General features: G+C 58.9%; 2 protein-coding genes across 3 annotated transcripts in view; one reads left to right on the top strand and one right to left on the bottom strand.

The window, feature by feature from the left end:
* The window catches only part of LOC101940161 (cytochrome P450 2G1-like), an 11,879-nt gene extending 7,450 nt beyond the window's left edge, over positions 1-4,429 (bottom strand). Inside the window, exons 1-4 of the mRNA XM_008175065.4 lie at positions 4,014-4,429; positions 1,538-1,700; positions 935-1,084; positions 1-83 (exon numbers count right to left, since the gene is read on the bottom strand). The exon at positions 1-83 is cut by the window's left edge and continues 78 nt beyond it. Of these exons, the coding sequence (XP_008173287.2) occupies positions 1-83; positions 935-1,084; positions 1,538-1,700; positions 4,014-4,286 (669 nt within the window). The 5' untranslated portion in view covers positions 4,287-4,429. The remainder of the gene's footprint in view (positions 84-934; positions 1,085-1,537; positions 1,701-4,013) is intronic.
* A 225-nt stretch (positions 4,430-4,654) lies between these two features.
* On the top strand, positions 4,655-19,737 carry LOC101945897 (cytochrome P450 2G1-like). 2 transcript variants are annotated; one of them, XM_065571645.1, is made up of 10 exons: positions 4,655-5,004; positions 5,573-5,696; positions 11,694-11,856; positions 12,225-12,374; positions 12,539-12,699; positions 13,696-13,872; positions 15,691-15,832; positions 16,544-16,731; positions 17,008-17,149; positions 18,245-19,734. In XM_065571645.1, exons 2-10 carry the CDS (start codon positions 5,595-5,597, stop codon positions 18,511-18,513), a joined length of 1,494 nt encoding a protein of 497 aa, XP_065427717.1. In that variant the 5' UTR covers positions 4,655-5,004; positions 5,573-5,594; the 3' UTR covers positions 18,514-19,734. The 2 variants fall into 2 exon arrangements, with proteins under 2 accessions (XP_065427717.1, XP_065427718.1); XM_065571646.1 differs by lacking the exons at positions 4,655-5,004; positions 5,573-5,696 and adding an exon at positions 8,500-10,843 and having other exon boundaries at positions 18,245-19,737.
* Positions 19,738-20,131: the final 394 nt, after the last annotated feature.

Raw genomic sequence — 20,131 nt, forward strand, 5'->3', positions numbered from 1 at the left:
GTCGAAGCGGTCGCCAAAGACGATGGAGCAGATGACGTTGGAGACGGCCCGGCTCAGGAAGAAGGTCGGGTCAAAAGGTTCCGCTGGCGTAGGGGGGGAGAGAAGGGAAGGGGGTCGTGCGGTCATTGGGGGAAGAGGAGCCGCCAACATGCAGGGAGTTTAGGAGCGGATTCGGATGCTTCATAACAGTTCAAACCGGAATCGTTCCGGGGACTTCTCGGGCCGGTGTTGTGCCCGAGGTCAGACTAGATCTTTGGAGCGGTTCCGCCTCCCCTTGGAATCTGTGACTCCACACAGAGACGCCAGGGGAGGTACAGAGGTGTCCTGTCCTGTATGCTGTGCTACACAACCTTTCAATCCAGATCTGTCTGCCCGAGTCGTTCCAGCCCGACATTGCTACGATGCCGTGGGGTGAGCGATCGAGTCCCGCCCCCCGCGCCGACTAACCCTAGCCCAGCCCTGACAGGGGGTTGTCCCACCTGTTCTTAAAAACCTGCGTGGCGGGGATCCCACAACCTCCTTCGCTCCCCTGCGAGTGAGAAAGTTTTCCCCAATATCTAACCTAGATCTCCCTGGCTGTGGATTAAGCCCATGACATCTTCTCCGACCTTCAGTGGACACGGAGAGCAGCTGATCCCCGTCCTCTTTGTAACAGCCCTGAACAGATCTGAAGACTGTTCTTGGGTCCCCGCCTCCCCCACACCCCTCTGTCGTCTTTTCTCAAGACTAAACATGCCCTGTGGTTGGTTTTTTTAACATCCCTCTGCGCATGGAGGAAACTCAAAGCGGGCGACGTTCATCCCTGCGCGGAGAGGCAGCCAGCAGCCCCGCCGCCGGGTAAATCCTCACACCAGCGCTCGAGCGGGACTTGGGTGGTGCCCGGGCTGGAGCCGATCCCCGGGGGAGTAGGGGGAGCGCCTCTCCGCTGAGTCACCTTTTGTATTTCGAAAGGATTCCAGCAGGAACTGGGCCTCCTCCTGGATCCGCTCCTCGATGCTTTTCTTCCCCATGCCGAAGTTCCGCAGGACGGTGAGGGAGAACCGGCGCAGCTGGCGCCACCGCTCCCCGTTGGCAAAAACCACCCCTGGGGGAGACGAAGGGTTTCAGCCCAGGAAGGAGAACGGCCGTTGAAAGGAGCGAGGGGCTGTGGCTCAGGGAAGGTCCCAGCTCTGGTCCAGTGGCGCAAAATGCACCAACCCGGCTCTTCTGGGGGGTTCAATCGGGCTGGGGGGGGTTTGCATTGGCTGGTTGGTGCAAAGCTTGCGGCGAATCTGGACACACAATGGCGTGATAGGACCATGCGTGTTTAAAAGGGCACCGCCTCCTCCCCCACCCCCGTGAAACATGCAAAGCTTCACACTCGGGGAGCATGGAGGGGTCTTTGTTCTCCTGATCCCCCGAGCAGTCCTACAGCCTGTCAGCTTGGGATCACCTCAGCAAACGCTGGAAGTGGGCCAGATCCAGAGCTGGCGTCATTCCACTGTGTGGATTTGGACCAGCCGGGGATCTGGTTTATGGCACCTCGCCTGCTCCTCACCAAAGCCGTGAAAGTTCTTCTCGACAGTCGGCATGTGGGCTCTCCCGCTAAACTCCTCGGCCTGGTCCACCAGCGCTTCCTTCACTGCCTCATGCCCGCACAGCACCACGATGGGCTTGGACCCGAAATAGACGGTGAACACCGGGCCGTACTTCTCACTCAGCTGTACGGGAAAGGTGATCAGAGGGGGGTAGGAAATGGGAACCGGTTCCACGGAAAAGGGCGACTTTTTGTCAAAAAAATGAAAAACAACCTTTTTGGGTTTGGGCAGCCAAAAATTCCACCCCACCCCCACCTCCACCCCCCAAAAAATATCCTGCCAAAACCAGAAACAATTTAGGCTGAAAACAGAAACATTTTTGGCTTCAAATGGGATTTTTTTTTGGCTGAAACCTGAAAAAAGTTTGCCTTGAAAACTGCCAAAAATGGAAAAATTCTTGGCTTAAAATTGACAAACTAAAAAAAATTATATATTTTGGGCCAAAACCTTCTGGAAACCAAAAGATTTTTAATTTTCAGCTGAAATTATTTGTTTTCCTGACCCTCCTCCCCCCCCGGCAATGTTCACACAAAGCCGACTTTTCCACAAGCAATTATATGTGGTTGAAAACTCAACTTCCTGTTGGAAAATCTTGCCACGAAAATCTTTTTATTCCCCACCCCGTGATTATCCTTTATGATCTGTATTGCAGTGACACCTAAGACCCCGTCTCCTGGACCAGGATCCCACCGCGCCAGGCGCTGTACAAACACAGACAGTGCTATTCTTAGCAGTGAAAGGAGACGTCCATCGGCACCGGCTGTGTGATTGATTTCGTGGCTGCTGAAGCCTCGGAAACACAAACTGAGTTGTCGAGCGGGTAACACGGCAACTGATCAGCAGAGATCTACAGTCATCCCCGGCCAGGTGCTCTTTGAGGAATGGAGTCGTGGAGACGAGCATGTGGGGCCAAGATACAACTGATCTGAATACAGAGTGTATTCACAGCCAAGAGACAGAGACAGGCATAGCTGTGGGGATTTAAATAGAAAGACACAGAGAGAGCGCCTGGTATCTATGGTGGCTGGTATGTAACTAGACAGAGAGAGGGCTAGGGGAGTGATTGGCTAGTTAACTAGCTAGAGGGGTGAGCCTGGGGATAGCTACATAGATAGACAGACAGACAGACGGGGTGTATGGGGATTAGATAGATAGATAGACATGGGGATGGACAGAGTTAGATGGCAGGGTGTCTGGGGATGGGTAAACGCAGAGATGGGGTGTCTGGGGATGTGTAGACGCAGAGATGGGGTGTCTGGGGATGTGGGGGTGGGTAGACTGCAGAGATGGGGTGTCTAGGGATGTGGGGGTGGGTAGACTGCAGAGATGGGGTGTCTGGGGATGTGGGGGTGGGTAGACGCAGAGATGGGGTGCCTAGGGATGTGGGGATGGGTAGATGCAGAGGTGGGGTGTCTGGGGATGGGTAGACGCAGAGATGGGGTGTCTGGGGATGTGGGGACGGGTAGATGCAGAGGTGGGGTGTCTAGGGATGTGGGGGTGGGTAGACTGCAGAGATGGGGTGTCTAGGGATGTGGGGGTGGGTAGACTGCAGAGATGGAGTGTCTGGGGATGGGTAGACGCAGAGATGGGGTGTCTGGGGATGTGGGGGTGGGTAGACGCAGAGATGGGGTGCCTAGGGATGTGGGGATGGGTAGATGCAGAGGTGGGGTGTCTGGGGATGGGTAGACGCAGAGATGGGGTGTCTGGGGATGTGGGGATGGGTAGATGCAGAGGTGGGGTGTCTGGGGATGGGTAGATGCAGAGATGGGGTGTCTGGGGATGTGGGGGTGGGTAGACGCAGAGGTGGGGTGTCTGGGGATGTGTAGACGCAGAGATGGGGTGTCTGGGGATGGGTAGACAGAGAGATGGGGTGTCTGGGGATGTGGGGGTGGGTAGACGCAGAGGTGGGGTGTCTGGGGATGTGGGGGTGGGTAGACGCAGAGATGGGGTGTCTGGGGATGTGGGGGTGGGTAGACGCAGAGATGGGGTGTCTGGGGATGGGTAGACGCAGAGATGGGGTGTCTAGGGATGTGGGGGTGGGTAGACTGCAGAGATGGGGTGTCTAGGGATGTGGGGGTGGGTAGACTGCAGAGATGGGGTGTCTGGGGATGGGTAGACGCAGAGATGGGGTGTCTGGGGATGTGGGGGTGGGTAGACGCAGAGATGGGGTGTCTGGGGATGGGTAAACAGAGAGATGGGGTGTCTGGGGATGTGGGGATGGGTAGACGCAGAGATGGGGTGTCTGGGGATGTGGGGATGGGTAGACGCAGAGGTGGGGTGTCTGGGGATGGGTAGACAGAGAGATGGGGTGTAGACAGGTATATATAGCGATAGACAGACAGACTTTCAAATGAAACGGCCTGTCCGAGAGCTGGCTCCTGACCCATTCTCCGGTCAGTCGCCGCCGGTCGCTTGCAGCGGCTCTCGGTGACTCACCTTCTCCAGTGATTTTAGGGTTTCTCCCACCTTCATCTGCAGGAAGTTCCCGATCAGCGGGAGGGGAGTGGGCCCGGGGGGCAGGTTCCCGTAGCGCGACTGCTTTCTCCAGGTGGAGATGACGAGGAGGCAGGACACGTAGATGCCCAGGAAGATGGTGATGGCTCCAGCCAGCTCCATGGTGTGTGGAGTCACTTCCCCAGTGCGGTTAGCCAGCCTGGACTGCCCTCGTATATATCTACTCCAAGTCGGGTTTGGCCCTGCCTCCTGCATTGCATAACGGCCCCGGGCAAACACTTCTCTAATCCATCAGTCACATGCCCACTAATTATCTTCTTGTTTGTCAACATTGTGAAAGCCTCTGGTGCCGGGGAGGTGTGCGTGGACAGATCTCCCCAGCCGATGCATGCTTCACCATAACCCACCAGCGGCTTCTTCCTTCCAGTCGGCAAACGACGCTTGCTTTGAACTTGGCATCTCTTGTTCCGCCCCCATGGAAAGCGAGGCGAGGCGAGGAGGGTGCAGGGGCCGGCGCTCGGAGCTGGGGGGGTCTGAAGTATGCCAGGGCGTTCGCTCAGGCCAACGAGCAGGATGAGCTGTGCCCCGTCCTCCGCTCGCTGCAAACTCACAAAAGTCCAACTCCGCCGGGTACACAGAACTGTCCGATAACGGCCGGGGAAAGCTGAGCACAGCAAGGCCGGTGCCAAGTGGGACGCCTAGGGTAAAAGTGCAGCATGAGGGGCAGTCACGGGTTGCTGTGGCCAGGGCCAAGAGCTGGCAGAACTGGGACAAAAGCCGCTGAAATCTCTCAGGATTCGTTAGTGTGAGTGGGATGAAGCTGCTCCCTTCCCGGACACGGGGTATCCGCGGGTCGCTCGCCGGGGCAGCGTGGACGATCGGGGAGAGGAACGTGGCCAGCTGGGGGGCTCATTTAGACTCAGGCACTGTCCAGTAACAAGAAGCGGGATTGCTATCCGGAGATCTCGGCTGGGTTAGTACCAGGGCCCGCACCCCGGGCAAAACCTCGAAACCTTCGATTAAATATACACGGCGGGGCCGGGGCGGGGTTAGAGCCTGGGAATGGCAGATAGCGACTGAAACTTTTGTTCTAACACCGTCCGGAGTTCCCTCCCCGTGCCGCTGGCGAGAGGGAAAGGGACCCGTTCGGGGGCGACGGGACATCAGCATCCCGCCTTGCACTGAGCTCACACGCTCGGGTCACGGCTCCAGAGCTCGTCCCGCCCACCAGCAGAAGCCGGTCCAATAACAGATATCACCTCGCCTACCTTACCTGTCAATCATATTTGTAGCGCATCTATCTATCCATTGACGGTTGTTCACTATCTAGCCCCACATCCCCTTTATATCTCCATCTATCCCCACAGACACCCCTCCATCCATCCATCCACCCATCCATCCCTCCCTGCCCATAGACACCCCTCCATCCATCCATCCCTCCCTGCCCATAGACACCCCTCCATCCATCCATCCCTCCCTGCCCATAGACACACCAGGACACTGAGCCAGAAAGGCTTAATGACCCAACCTCCTCCTTTCAGGAGCTACGAAGGAAGGAGGTGAATGGGAATCAGGGCTATTCTTTGGCCATGGCTAGCAGCGCTGTGTTCGAGCGGCGAGAGTTTGCAATGGGGACTGGTACGGCGGGAGAACTGGAAGAAGACAGTGAGTGTAGCCGTCTCTGTTTACGTAGATCTTGTTCGAGGTTAACACTGGCACCAGCCGGCTCCTGTCTGTCCCTGCGTTCTAGTCACTCAAAAAGCAAACGGGAACATGAACCAAAAAGAAACAGTATAATTGTCCCTGTCTAGCTCATGGGCCAAGAGCTGGGATCTGGCCCCATTGACCCCAGTGGAGCTACGGCCCATTCACACCAGCTGGGATCTGGCCCCAAAATTCTGCTCATTCATCCTTGTAACCTCAGGATCATGGCAATCTGTATTGCTTTCCCCCCCTCTCTGTTTTTCTTTATTTTGCTAGTCGATTCACCATGAACCTCCCTCTTATCAACAAGCGGATTGCACATTAAGTCCATCGGTTACTAGATGATTAAAGACCGGGAATGAACTTGGCTGACACATAAGGGGCGTGCAACTCCAGCACTGCATTACGCTCAATTCGATTTCAATGAGGGATGTTCCGTGTAAAGCCGGCTCGCGCCCTAGGAATGGAGCAGCGCCAGTCTGGTCTGGAGCAGGGCAGCGTATTAGGGTCAGTTGGCGGAGCTCCGTTGTAAAGTGACCCTCAGTCACACCAGCTGGGATCTGGCCCCATAGACCCCAATGGGAACCACGGCCCATTCGGACCAGCTGGGATCTGGCCCCACTGACTCCAATGGAGCCACGGCCCATTCACACCAGCTGGGATCTGGCCCCATTGATCCCAGGCGGGATCCTTTGGGGGCAAAGCCGTGCCAGGCGCTGTGCGTGTCTGTGCCAACCCGGTCTGCTCCTGAGCTCTGTCCCTTCACAGCCCTCGCTCACGCCTGCCACTGTGTGAGCCTCTGCCCCCTCCCCCCCGACCCCTGCCAGGCTCCCGCCCTGCGGCTGAAATCCGTGTGGAAACGGAGGCTGGTGCAGGACTTGGCAGGCCAGCGACGCAGCCAATGGGCTTGTTAAGCAGCGTATTACACCAGGGCTTTACAAGCTGTGATGCTGTGGACAGCCCCAGCCGGATCTCCCTCCTATTCTACGACAGGGGCTAGTGGTGAGAGCAGGGGGCTGGGAGCTAGGACTCCTGGGTTCTATCCCTGGCTCGGGGAGGGGAGTGGGGGCTAGTGGGTGAGAGCAGGGGGGCTGGGAGCCAGGACTCCTGGGTTCTATCCCTGGCTCAGGGAGGGGAGTGGGGGCTAGTGTTTAGAGCAGGGGGCTGGGAGCCAGGACTCCTGGGTTCTATCCTCGGGGAGGGGAGGGGAGTGGGGGCTAGTGGTGAGAGCAGGGGGGCTGGGAGCCAGGACTCCTGGGTTCTATCCCCGGCTCGGGGAGGGGAGTGGGGGCTAGTGGTTAGAGCAGGGGGGCTGGGAGCCAGGACTCCTGGGTTCTATCCTCGGGGAGGGGAGTGGGAGCTAGTGGTTAGAGCAGGGGGCTGGGAGCCAGGACTCCTGGGTTCTATTCCTGGCTCGGGGAGGGGAGTGGGGCCTAGTGGTTAGAGCAGGGGGGCTGGGAGCCAGGACTCCTGGGTTCTATCCCTGGCTCGGGGAGGGGAGTGGGGGCTAGTGGTTAGAGCAGGGGGCTGGGAGCCAGGACTCCTGGGTTCGGTCCCAGCTGTGTGCGATGGATGAGGGCAGCTGTTTGCATTTTTTCTGCTGTGTCATTCCCCCATTTTCCGGAGCCAAGGACCCGCTGTAGACTCTGTCCTTGCTCGGCGGAGAGGAGCTCACAGCCAGCGGCTGAGCCAAGCCCCAACCCCCACTGAGGAGAGGAGAAGCAGCGAAGTGGTAGAACCTGATCTACCCCCCCAGGGACACCAGCAACTGCTCCCCTCCCCCCCCCAGGTCACTGCAAGGTTGTGTGCACAGCAGCCGTACAACCGCTCCCCTGTCTGTTTGCACCGGGGCGAGCGGTGGGCGTGCAAGGCGAGTGTGCACCGGCGTGTGCTGTAACACTGCCCCAGTCCCCCTTGCACGGTCCCCATCTGCTGTGAGAATCACGGGCTCCGTGGAGCTCTTCGCCAGGCCCGGGGAAGGTGCTCGGCGCGTCCCGGTGCCAGGTCCTCGCTGCCGGGTTGTGCCAGCTCCTGAGTGCTGCTGTTCTCGGAGCGCCCGCGCGGGCGGGGCAATCACCAGGCCAGCAGCCCTCCAGGCTTTCTGTGAGGACGGAGCCCGGGCTCGGGTCGGTGGCCAAGGTGCTCGGCCAGGTTTATTGTCAGGAAAGCACCGTATAGCGCCTGTCTGATGGGTCACACGTCTGCCCGGGACAGTGGCAAAGGCTCCGTCGGACACCAGGGGCCCGTCCCCTACAGAGATGCCCCTCCTAGGACTTCTCCTTTCATGCACTGATACAAACACGCTCCAGGCATTCCTGGTTACCACCTTTCTCCTCCTACCTGCTGTTGGAACAAAACACCGTCCTCTATTATCCTGTCAATGGCTCCTTATCTCAGGAGGGGTCGGGCAGTTCTGGTGCAATCGCCTAGGAATCTGTGTACAGAGCTACTGGAGAGATCTGGGTTTTTTTGCACCCAGCGGGTATCCTCGGCTTCCTGGACTGCATTGCTCTTCTGCCAAGCCCAGCCTGTGGTTATGCCCAGGGCTCCAGCAAGGCCTACACGATAGACCCAGAGCAAACTCTTTGCACAAGTTTCAGAGTAGCAGCCGTGTTAGTCTGTATCCGGAAAAAGAAGAACAGGAGTACTTGTGGCACCTTAGAGACTCACAAATTTATTAGAGCATAAGCTTTCCGAAGAAGTGGGCTGTAGTCCACGAAAGCTTATGCTCTAATAAATTTGTTAGTCTCTAAGGTGCCACAAGTCCTCCTGTTCTTCTCTTTGCACAAGATGACTCAGGCCGAAGCGGGGTTGGTGGGTTACGGAGCGCGGCAGAGAACCATCAGTTCAGTGCGTCTCTTCAGGCTCGGATCTTTGGGGCCGAGCGCAGTGCTGAACTGACGCTCCCGGGCGCATCTCGTGAAGGTGTCGGGCAGGTTTCCTGGGAGGCCGAGGCCGGGGAGGTCAGAGCTGGGGGGTTTCTGTCTGTTCTCGGTTTCCTGCGGGAGTTCATTCGGGTGTGCAGGGACTGTGTCCCTTCCCCCTCCCTGGCTGTCCTGTGCCCGGTCTCAGCCGAGCTCCACAGACACTGCCGTACTGCTAACGAGGAATAGCCATTGACGAGTGCAGCCCTGTTCCGACTGGTTCTTCAGCTGCGTGGAGTGAGCGATCCAGATGCAGGCACTAGACACTGGCCCATGCAGAGCAAGTGGAGACCCAGTGCTGACAGGGCCAATTCCATCAGGGTGGATGTGGTCCACTCCCAATAATAGAGGAGGAGGTGTCAATTCCAGGAGAGGCCACTCCCAGTCCCTATTCAAGCCCCAATTAATGGTGTTGAATTTGCAAATGAATGTTAGTTCTGCAGTTTCTCTTCGAAGTCTGTTTCTGAAGTTTTTTTGTTCCAGTCTGGCTACTTTTAAATCTGCTATCGAATGTCCAGGGAGAGTGAAGTGTTCACCTACTGGCTTTTGTATGGTACCATTCCCCATGTCTGATTTGTGTCCATTTACTCCTTTACGTAGGGACTGTCCGGTTTGGCCAATGGACATGGCAGAGGGGCATTGCTGGCACATGAACAAAATGTACTTGAACATTTTGCTGGCCGGTTCGGGGTGACAGATCACGGAGGGTTTGAAGGCCGGGGGGGAAGGACCGGTGACCCCCATTGTACAAGGAAGGAGCACCGGGGCTGAATGCAGCAGGCCCTGCTTGGGATGGGGGGTCACCTCACTGGCTACATGGGGGGTTCCCCGAGGGCTGGGTTACGTGGCGGGACATGAGAACGGGCTGTCCCGCGAGCGGCGGTGGCCAGCGGGGGCTGAGAGCCAGTTGCATTGTTCGATCCCCCGGGAACGCACCTCTGAACTCTGCATCTTCGCTAACCGGCTGACTGGGGTGCAGGGAAGGAGGGTGGCGTGTTAAAGGGACAGTCCTTCCTTTCCCCTTTCTTTGCTGCACACAGACTCCGTGCTCGCGAGTGGGGAAGTCCTGCCTCCTAGAGCAGCCTAGGGAGGGCGGGAGGTTTTCCCAGGTGACGGGGTCAGGGCTGTTGTTAAGAGCAAACCCTCAGGACTGACCCCTGCCTTGGCTGCCGGCTCCACCTGGCAGAAGGGTCCCACGAGTCAGAATGAAACAGACGCAATCCCCTGAGCTTGTGTACAATACACAGCCCCCACCCCCCGCACACACGGTGCTCCCCTGCGGGAGAAGCGGAGAGAGAAAGAACCACGCGGACAGATGTCAGTCGTGTGCCTTAACGCACAGCTGGTGATGAGGATGCCTGGTTTCGTACGGTTAGTATTACAGGTGTTATGACCGCATCTTGAGGCCCCGACCGGGATCAAGGCCCCGTCGGGCCGGGCGCCGCCCAGACCCTGGCCAAGATCAGGGCCTTCACAAATGGGGAAACTGAGGCACGGAGAGGCAGGTGCTTGCCCAAGGTTTCACAGGGACTCTGTGGCAGAGAAGAATTGAAGCCAGATCCCCCGAGTCTCAGCCTGGGGCTTTCACCACAAGACCTTCCCCTCAGTCCCCTTATCAGGGGAATGGACGACCCAAAGCCGTATCCTGGCTGGATCACCCGGCGGTTGAGTCCTCCAAGCACCCACCATGGCTTTGGTCTGATCCAAACCCGCTCTCGGCTGCGCCCATGTTTGAACAACGCCAGCGGCCCCAGATAAGAACCGTATGCACCCGATGCAAGTTACAACCCCTCCTGGGTAAATACCGCCCAGCCGGCCTGAAACCAGCCAGTATAAAGCCTGGGATCCCCGGGCTGCCGGGACGCCTTCGCCGAGCAGCTCGGCTGCTTCTCGTAGATCCTACAGCCAGAGCGGGATTATTTTGATCATCCAGTCGGAGTTCCCGCAGAACGCGGACCAGAGACCTCTCCGGCTGACGTCCGCGACACACAGCCGCAGGACCCGATGGGGGGCGGATACATAACCACTCTTCTGCTGCTGCTCTGTATTTCCGGCCTGATCTACCTCCTTGTGCGCAGACCAAGGTCCCGAGGAAGCCACCTTCCCCCCGGCCCCGCTCCCCTGCCTTTCCTGGGCAACGCGCTACAGCTGAAAGCTGAGGGGATGGTGAATTCGCTCAGGGAGGTAGGTCCCGTCTGCCTGCATCCCGCGTTTGCTCTTCCCAGGGAGCGGTTAGGAGCCTGCTACTGCGACTGTGAAAGGAATCCTAGCATCCTTCACCGCCACCGGGAACCGTTCCCGCACGAGGATAAGGGTTTGCTGCGGTATCCTCGGCTCAAATTCTCTCCCCTGTGCTGCTAGGCAGCATGGCCTCTTGATTTATCCCCCCCCCTTATTACGTAGGCCTGGGAGCCCTAAACAACGCTCACGACCCCGGTGCGCTAGGCACTGTACGTCCATATAGCGCGGAACACCAGGCGATGGATGCAGTCTGCCCCAGAGGTCACCGCATCTCAGCTTTGTGCGCTGTTGCACAGGCGCGGGCGTGAGGCGTGGGCGGATATTTGGAGCCAAGGAGAGTTTAGGGGCTGGGTGGGGTGAGCGAGCGAGGGGGAGGACACGGGGCGGTGGCTTGTATAGATAAATAACCGTGAAAGGATTTTTGCACGGTTCACCAGCCGAGCCGGGCGGTGGCTGCACGAACAGCATGTCAGCGAGAAAGCCAATCGATACGCTCAGCGACTGCAATCCAGGGGCGGCACTTCGGAAAAATGCGACGGGGGCGGGCGGGAATTTGTGTCAGCGTGTAGAACTTCACATGGGATTCGATTATAGCCTGCAAAGTCTGGCCAAGGAAGAGGGCAAAACCCGGTGCGTGCAGGCCTATGAAAAGCTGGGCATGGGGGCAAAGCAAGGTCCGGGGGAGGGGGGCAACTGCCCTCCTGCCCCATAGCAAATCACGCCCCTGAAAGAGACTAGCACCTGGAGACGGATTCAGCTCTCAATTCCGCACCCGCCCTGGTTTCTACCGCAGCTCCGGGACAAGTACGGCCCAGTCTTCACGGTACATCTGGGCCCCCGGCGGGTCGTGGTCCTGTGGGGGTACGAGGCCGTGAAGGAGGCCCTCGAGGATCGAGCCGACGAGTTCAGCGGGAGAGGGAGGCTGGCGGCCTTCGAGGAAGTTGTCCAGGGGTTTGGTGAGTTCTGCAGGCCACATATAAGGCGTGTGGTCTGATGGCTGGGAGCCAGGACTCCTGGGTTCTCTCCCCGGCTCTGGGAGGGGAGTGGGGTCTAGTGGTTAGAGCAGGGGAGGGCTGGGAGCCAGGACTCCTGGGTTCTGTCCCTGGTTCTGCCACTGACTCAGTGAGCCAGCTTGGGCAAGTCCACCGCTGTCTTCTTTCCCCCAGCTACAGACCCACACGCACGGCGCACCTTAGCGGGGTTCTCACCAGCGCTCTGCACAGGCAGTGCTCCCCACACCCCTCCAGGCTGACCAGTCACCGCGCTCCCGGTTCCCTTTCCTGTGCCCTTGACGGGACGCTTCGCACAACCCTCCGATCCCCAGGGCTGCTCTTCGCCAACGGGGAGCGGTGGCGGCAGCTGCGCCGGTTCTCCCTCGCCGCGCTGCAGGACTTCGGCCCGGGGCAGCGGAGCGTGGAGGAGCGGATCCAGGAGGAGGCCCATCGCCTGGTGGAGGAGTTCAGGAAAACCAAGGGTGCGTCTATTTCTGGGTTCCTCTGTCCGGCCGGGTCGGGGAGCAGCTGCAGGCGTTCCCCGTTCATGCCCTGCCCTGTGCCCCTCCCTGCTGGAAGCCGTCAGACGTTCTGGTACCAAAGCCGCTGGACGGGCTGAATGTCCCATCCCCTCTTCTCCTTCCAGGTTCGCCCTTCGACCCCACCTTCTTCCTGAGCCGCTCGGCCTCCAGCGTCATCTGCTCCATCGTCTTCGGCCAGCGCTTCGATTACGCGGACGAGAGCTTCCTCGACTTGCTGGCCAAGACTAACCAGGTCTTCGTGCGGCTGAGCTCCACCTGGGGACAGGTGAGCGGCCCAGGAGCCAGGGATAGGACCCAGAGCTCCCAGACACCCCCTGGAGGAGGATCCCCAGAGGGCCACCCCGGCCCCCTTTATCCTGCAGGAGTGGGGCAGAGAAGCCTGAGAATCAGTCCCACAGACTCCTAGACGTGGGGCTGGAAGGGACCTCAAGAGGTCACCGAGTCCAGCTCCCTGCGCTCAGGCAGGACCAAGTCAACGTAGATCGACCCCGACGGGCGTCTCCTCAACTCGTTGTTAAAAACCGCCAATGTCGGGGATTCCACAGCCCCCTACGTCACCTGTTCTCAACTCCCCAGAGAGTTGGAGAGGGTTTCCTAATCTCTAACCGAAAACTCCCTTGCTGCAGATCAAGCCCTTTACTTCTTTTCCTACCCTCAGTGTATCACTGGCCTCTGTCATAGAGTCATAGGGTTAGAAGGGACTGCAAGCCTGGGGGGCGATAGCCCCATCCCTTTTAAATAAGGGCGAGCGATGGGGGGGAGGGGCAGAGAGGAGCGAGTGGGGGCGGGGTCTGGAGGGGGGAAGAGGCGGTGTGGGAGAATGAGAGGAAACAGGAAATATACAAGGAGATCAGACTAGAGAGTAATCTTCTGGCCTTGAAACCTCTGAAACGCTGGCGTTCGAGAGAATCCGAGTTTGGAGTGTCACACGTGCGTCCCCCTGGTTTTCTCTGCCCTATATATTATGTTCACGACACACCAACAGAGAGGTTGGATAAAAACATCAAACACTCTTGGGGGAAGGTTGCAATGTAACCCTGTTTTGGAGAATTTGGAACGATAAGACATGAGAACCCAGAAACAGAGAGAGACAAAACAGGCTGCTCTTCAAGCACCGAGGCACAGCTCCCCCCACCCTCTCCAGGCTGTCTGTGATTAGTCGCTTCCCTGTAGAGCCACATGCCTGCCAGCAGGACTAGGAAACCCCGGAGCATTTAAAGCTGCCCCATTTTAACACCGTTTTCCATACCCCACTCTACAGCTCTACGAGATGTTTTCCTGGGTCATGCGCTTCCTTCCGGGAGCCCACAAACAGATCTTCCGAGACCTGGAGGACATCAACAGCTTCATCTTGGAGAGGATCAAAGCGAAGCAGGCATCTCTGGACCGTGAGAACCCGCGGGATTTCATCGACTGCTTCCTCCTCCAGATGGAAAAGGTCTGGACCGAGAGAAGCTAAGACGGACGGATGAGCCCCAGTGTCCTTTGTTTCACACGTACGGTTCAGGCATCGCCACGTACTTCAGGGAACCAAAGCAAGTTTTTAAACTCCCCTTTGTCCTGATGCCCACAAAACACCTGACCACTGTTCTGCCGCTTGTGTGCTGGAACCGCGGCCTATCACGCTGGCCCGCATGGCCTCGGGGTTCCCTGTGTCCCCGGTGTGCTCTCTTGCCTGATCCTGAGATCTGAAGCTCTTTGGGCAGCACGTTTTTGTTCTGTCTTTGTACACCACCGAGCACAATGGGGCCTGACCCACGACTAGGGCTTGCTAGCACTCTGGTAACACAAGTGAATAATTCATTAGTAAATCTCTGAGTCCATCCACGATACCTTAGCGCTTCCATGACCGCTGAGTGCTTCCATGGAAATCTACAATCTCCACGGTCTTAGTGCCTCCATGGAAACCTAGAATCTCCATGGCCTCTTAGTGCCGCCATGGAAACCTAGAACCTCCACGGCCTCTTAGTGCCGCCATGGAAACCTAGAATCTCTATGGAAACCTAGAATCTCTATGGAAACCTAGAATCTCCACGGCCTCTTAGTGCCGCCATGGAAACCTAGAATCTCTATGGAAACCTAGAATCTCCACGGCCTCTTAGTGCCATCATGGAAACCTAGAATCTCCATGGAAACCTAGAATCTCCATGGAAACCTAGACTCTCCATGGTCTCGTACAGCTGATGTGGGTACTGTAACCCGCTCGGGCTCAGACACCCAGCTTTAGGGATGCAAACCTTGATTTGAACCAAAAACATTTCTTGTGGTTAACAACTACTATTAGGGCAGTAAATAGGCAAAATAAATCAATAACTATAATGATCAGTTACCTTCTTCTGGGGCATAGGCGGGTCAGGATGGATTGTTCCTACGACACTCCAAATACCCCTTTATATTTTAGCACATATGTGCCCCCCCCCACGTATTCATTATCCTTCTCCCCATCGCCATTAAGCGTTATATATCTTCCAATCAGCATGAAACCCGGCGACGCCCACACAGCATACATCACACCCATCTACGAGATTAGCCATTTCACTGGTTAATTATCAGCACACCCACAACCCAGAGAGAGCCACCACGTCACGGATTGGCTGCTTGGCGCAGGGTTATTTTTCCCTTCTCTGCTTCCCTGTTCTTGTCCTTCATGGCACTTTGTTTATCTCAACTTCTTCTTCTGGCCCCAGGCTGGGAGGGCCCCTCGTATAAACACACCAGCATCAGTTATTTAGCAAGCAACTCACTCCGTTTTTCCTCGGGTCCCTCCTGTGGTGTTAACAGACATTTATTTCCCCTCCTAGCCCATAAACAAGTCCCTGTGGAAATACTCATCAAACCTTAAGACACATGGTGACTTCCCGCAGGCTTGGGCCTGACCATTATTGTTCCTACGTAACCCATACATTTCAGCTCTCCAACAGGGCCTCCATAGTCACCTAGACTCTCCTTGGTCCCTTATCGCCTCCATGGTAGCCTGGCGCCCCCACGGTAACCTGGCAACACCGTGGTAACCTGGCAACTCCATGGTAACCTGGCAACTCCATGGTAACCTGGCACCTTGTGGCATCCAAGGGGCTGGGGGCATCAGCTCAGTCTCTCACCCCACCTGTCAAATGACTGTTCAAAGGGGCAGCGGCCTACGGGGTTGGGGATGGATCCAAAGGCCACTGAACGCCATGGAGCTATGCTGACTTGCATCAATTGAGGATCTGTCCCTACCCGGTGATAACCCACGTATCCGCCTCTGCTTTCCAAGGAAATTCTGAACCCCGCCACGGAATTCCACCTCAGGAACTTGGTCCTGACGGCGTTCAACCTGTTCTTCGTTGGCACCGAGCTCGTCAGCTCCACCCTGCGCTACGGACTCCTGGTCCTGCTGAAACACCCGGAGGTAGAAGGTAATTGAGTGGGCGGGGAGCTGGTAATTAGGTTGCAAGCTTGGAATAAATGGGCCAGATCCCCAGCTACCGTCAATGGGCCTCGCTCCCTTGACTCCGGTGGAGCTGAGAATCCCGCCTGAGGGGGTGGTAACTTTTGGCCCCATCTGGAGTATTCCGACGTGGAAGGAGTTTGATGGTTCTCAGCCCCGTTCCCCTTACCCATACGTTAGCATCCTCCACCCTTCTCAAGGGGCCCTCCGGGTCATACCTTGGCCAGGAGCTAGAGAGCCAGAAAGAACCGCGGGGTCTGTCTGCTCCAGTAGCCTGAGCAGACAATCCCCCGTGTCGTCACCCCGCTCTTCTCCGCGGTGAGGGACCCAATGGGCGTCACTGGCTGGCTGACCCCCGGAGGGACACACTGGGCTGCGTTATTCTGGCTTCTCTGAACGTGGGGGCCGGGCCCCTCACCCCAGGGGCGTCAGATCTGCAGCTGGCGTACCTCGTCTCCGCTGACCTCCCTGGAGCCACCCCAATGCACATGTCCTCTCTGGACCGAAGCTGCCTGGCCAATGGGGCGACCCTCGAGACCACCCTGCAGGCCCCGGGCCGTACTGCATAGCAGGCTCTTGGACCGGCCAGGAACAAAGCCCTTCCATTCCCCGGCCCACGATGGGGCGTCCTGGCGTCTCCAGCCGTGCCGTGTTCTATGTCCCGCTCGCCTCTCTCTAGAGAAGATGACCCAGGAGATCAACCGGGTGATCGGGCGTAGCCGCGTGCCAGCAGTGGAGGACCGGAGCCGCATGCCCTACACCGACGCCGTCATTCATGAGATCCAGAGGTTCAGCGACGTTATTCCCATGAACCTCCCGCACGCCCTGACCCGGGACACCCATTTCAGGGGATACGCCATTCCCAAGGTAACAGCTCGCGATTCCCTTCCCCGCTCCGCGCCCCCCGAATGTCAGCCTGGAGTAACTCCACTGGAGCCAGCGTTACACCGATCTCAATCCGGGGTAAGCGAGCGGAATTGTCGCCAATCACGTCATGCAAAGCAAGATTGGGATCATTAGACCCATTTTGCAGAGAGGGAGACTGAGTCAGGGGCCGCTCCAGGGATAGAACCCAGGAGTCCTGAGTCCTCGTACCCCGCCCCCCCCGCTCTACCCATTGCCTCTGCTCCTCTCTGCTGCCAGGGCACGGAGGTGTTCCCGGTGCTGAGCTCTGTCCTGCGGGACCCCGGCCGCTTCAGGGACCCCGAGAGATTCGACCCCGGGCGCTTCCTTGACGAGCAGGGTCGCCTCAAGGCGAACGAGGCCTTCATGCCGTTCTCCACAGGTACAGAGCTGGGAGGGCGAAGGGGACGTCGCATGAGCCCGGCGGCCCCCAGCTGCAGCTTCTGAGATACGGGAAAGGCGCCCCTCGTGGGCAGATATAGAATAACAAACTTCCTTCTAACCCATTTCAGTTACACATTAGCTTAGCTGATGCAGGAAGGTTCGTATTCAGTTCCCATAGCAGTAAGAAAGTGGGACTCCCATCGTGTCGGGCACTGCCCAGACCCCGACCGAGATCAGAGCCCCGTCATGCCGGGCGCTGCCCAGACCCCGACCGAGATCAGGGCCCCGTCATGCCGGGCGCTGCCCAGACCCCGACCGAGATCAGGGCCCCGTCGCGCCGGGCACTGCCCAGACCCCGGCCAAGATCAGGGCCCCGTCGCGCCGGGCGCTGCCCAGACCCCGACCGAGATCAGGGCCCCGTCGCGCCGGGCGCTGCTCAGACCCCGACCGAGATCAGGGCCCCGTCGGGCCGGGCGCTGCCCAGACCCCGACCGAGATCAGGGCCCCGTCGCGCCGGGCACTGCCCAGACCCCGGCCGAGATCAGGGCCCCGTCGCGCCGGGCGCTGCCCAGACCCCGACCGAGATCAGGGCCCCGTCGCGCCGGGCACTGCCCAGACCCCGACCGAGATCAGGGCCCCGTCGGGCCGGGCGCCGCCCAGACCCCGGCCAAGATCAGGGCCCCGTCGCGCCGGGCACCGCCCAGACCCCAGCCGAGATCAGGGCCCCGTCGCGCCGAGCGCCACCCAGACTCCAGCCAAGATCAGGGACATGCTTAGCTGCCTCACGCAGGGGGCTGGATTTTTCCCGCCCCCGAGCACCGGAGCTGGGTCGGTCTCATTGTCCGGCGCAGACCAGCCCGAAGTTACGAACACACCTTACTTTCTGTCTGAGGCCATGCCGCAAAGCCAGGAGCAGAACCCCGCTCTCCCTGCCTCCCCAGGCTGCGGCTCCCTTCGCTTACCCCGCTGGGTCTCCGCCGGTTCCCTGCCAGGCTCCTCTCCCCATCTGCAACCTGGGAGGGCGAGGTGGTAGCGATTTGCTATAAAGAAAGCCAGGGTGGGGCGTGGTTAATTTCACCCCTCGCTTTCCTAGGGAAGCGAAGCTGCGTGGGCCAGGAGTTGGCCAGAATGGAGCTGTTCATCTTCCTGACCGCCATCCTGCAGAACTTCACCCTAAAGTCCCCCGTCCCCCCGCGAGACATCGACCTCACGCCGCGCGGCGGTGGCTTTGCCCACGTACCTCCCTGCTACCAGCTCTGCGCGGTGCCACGCGGCGGAGGGAGCCACGCGGAGGAGGAGCCGCCCAAAGATCGTCCGCAGGGGACAGCGGGGGCCTCGAAAGGGCCAAACCCAGCAACGTAAAGACAGACTCGCCGCTTCTTGGACTTGAGTTGCCGGCCAAAATGCAGGGCCTGGGGGGCTGTTCCCGCGGGGAGGAGCAGTGGGAGAGAGGAATCCGCTCGTTCTTCGATGCTCCGTTTATTTGCAAAGTACCAAGCCCCGTCTCCCCGAACACAGGAGGAATCAAACAGGGGGGGGGCGTTTCTTCGCTCAGGTTACAGCTCTCCCCTTCCCCGGGGCACCGCCCCGTTCCATCCAGGGTCCCCCCCGTTCCGGCCCCAAGACTGGAGACGCTCTGTCCCCCTGCCACAGCCCCAGGCCACAGCGGGGAGTGAGAGCACCTCCAGTCCCAGGGCCGCAGCGGGGGGCCGGGTGCTGGGGCTTCCTCTGCCGGGGACAGGGCCGGGGGGCGCCGGGGGCTTCCCTCACTGCCGTGCCTGCCTGGCGCTGCCTCTGGGGACCAGAGTCGGGGCCTGGGGGCTTTCCCCGCTCAGCCAGGGCTCTGGCCCCCCAATTGGCCGGGGCCCCTGGGCACGGGCCCCAGAGGCTAATCTGCCTCTGCTTCCCCCCATCCACTAGGCCAGCAACCCTACCAAAGAAGCAAATTAGACAGAGGTTAATGGGGTTACATCCACTCCGACCCTCAACCCAGCAGGCCTCCGATCAATATCAAACCTTCCCTCTCTTCCACACGCCCCAGCCTGCGACTCCGCGGGGGAGAGAATTTGCTCACCCAATGACAGCGCCACGCTCAGCCGGGATCCGGGCACATCTGCTGCCGATGGCCCCCGGGACCGAGCGCGGGTGGAACCGTGCACCAGCGAGACGGGCAGCCGCTGTTAGCAGAACGGTTTGCTCGCAGGGTCGCCGAGTGACTAGAGGGCTGGGCTTCGGGAGACCTGCTTCCCCGCTCCGTGCCTCGGTTTCCCCACCTGTAAAATGAGGCTAATCATTCTGAACGGCTGTGAAATCAATAAAAAGCCGTTCTGAAGTGGTGTCTTTTCAAATAACTCACGCACTGCGGGCTGTCAGCCAGGGGGGCCGCGGACACGGAGTAAGGCCCAGCCGGGAACCGGAAGCAGCAACTGGCCGTTTGTACCCTCTAGATTCAGAGCGGGACCCCTGTGGTCAGCACAGCTAAGGGGGAAAGGTCATCTGGCCCCTGGCCCAGGAACTGATCCTTGTGCTAGTGATTAAGTAGCGCTGCGGGGGCTATTTTCAACGAACTGCCCCCCCACCCCGCCCCCGTCAGAAAATGCTGATTCGTCAAAACGAAACTGTTCCAGAGAAATGTCTGTTTCTGGGACGCTTTCCTCAGGGCCGGGAGGGACTCGCTGGTCAAAGCCAGAGCCAGAAGGGAGCCCCTGGAAGAGCTGCTAGCTCGGGACCCGGATTCAGACAGAGCTCGGATTTACCCCATGTGCGGGCCCCAGAGCTCTGGGGTAGCAAGAGGGGCTCTCCCCGGTGATTTCCCGTGAACAGTTTCCAAAGGCCTGTTTTCATCCCGCCGCAGCGCGAAGACGAGTGTCGAAACCTCCCCGCTCACGCGGTGAAATTCCCGCTTTCCGGCCAGCCTGGTCCCATGGCGATGGTCCCTAGCTCGCTGGCACCGGCGGGGGCCAGAACGGGCTGAGTGCTC

Source organism: Chrysemys picta, chromosome 17, assembly GCF_011386835.1.
Source record: "Chrysemys picta bellii isolate R12L10 chromosome 17, ASM1138683v2, whole genome shotgun sequence".
Classification (NCBI taxonomy): domain Eukaryota; kingdom Metazoa; phylum Chordata; order Testudines; family Emydidae; genus Chrysemys; species Chrysemys picta.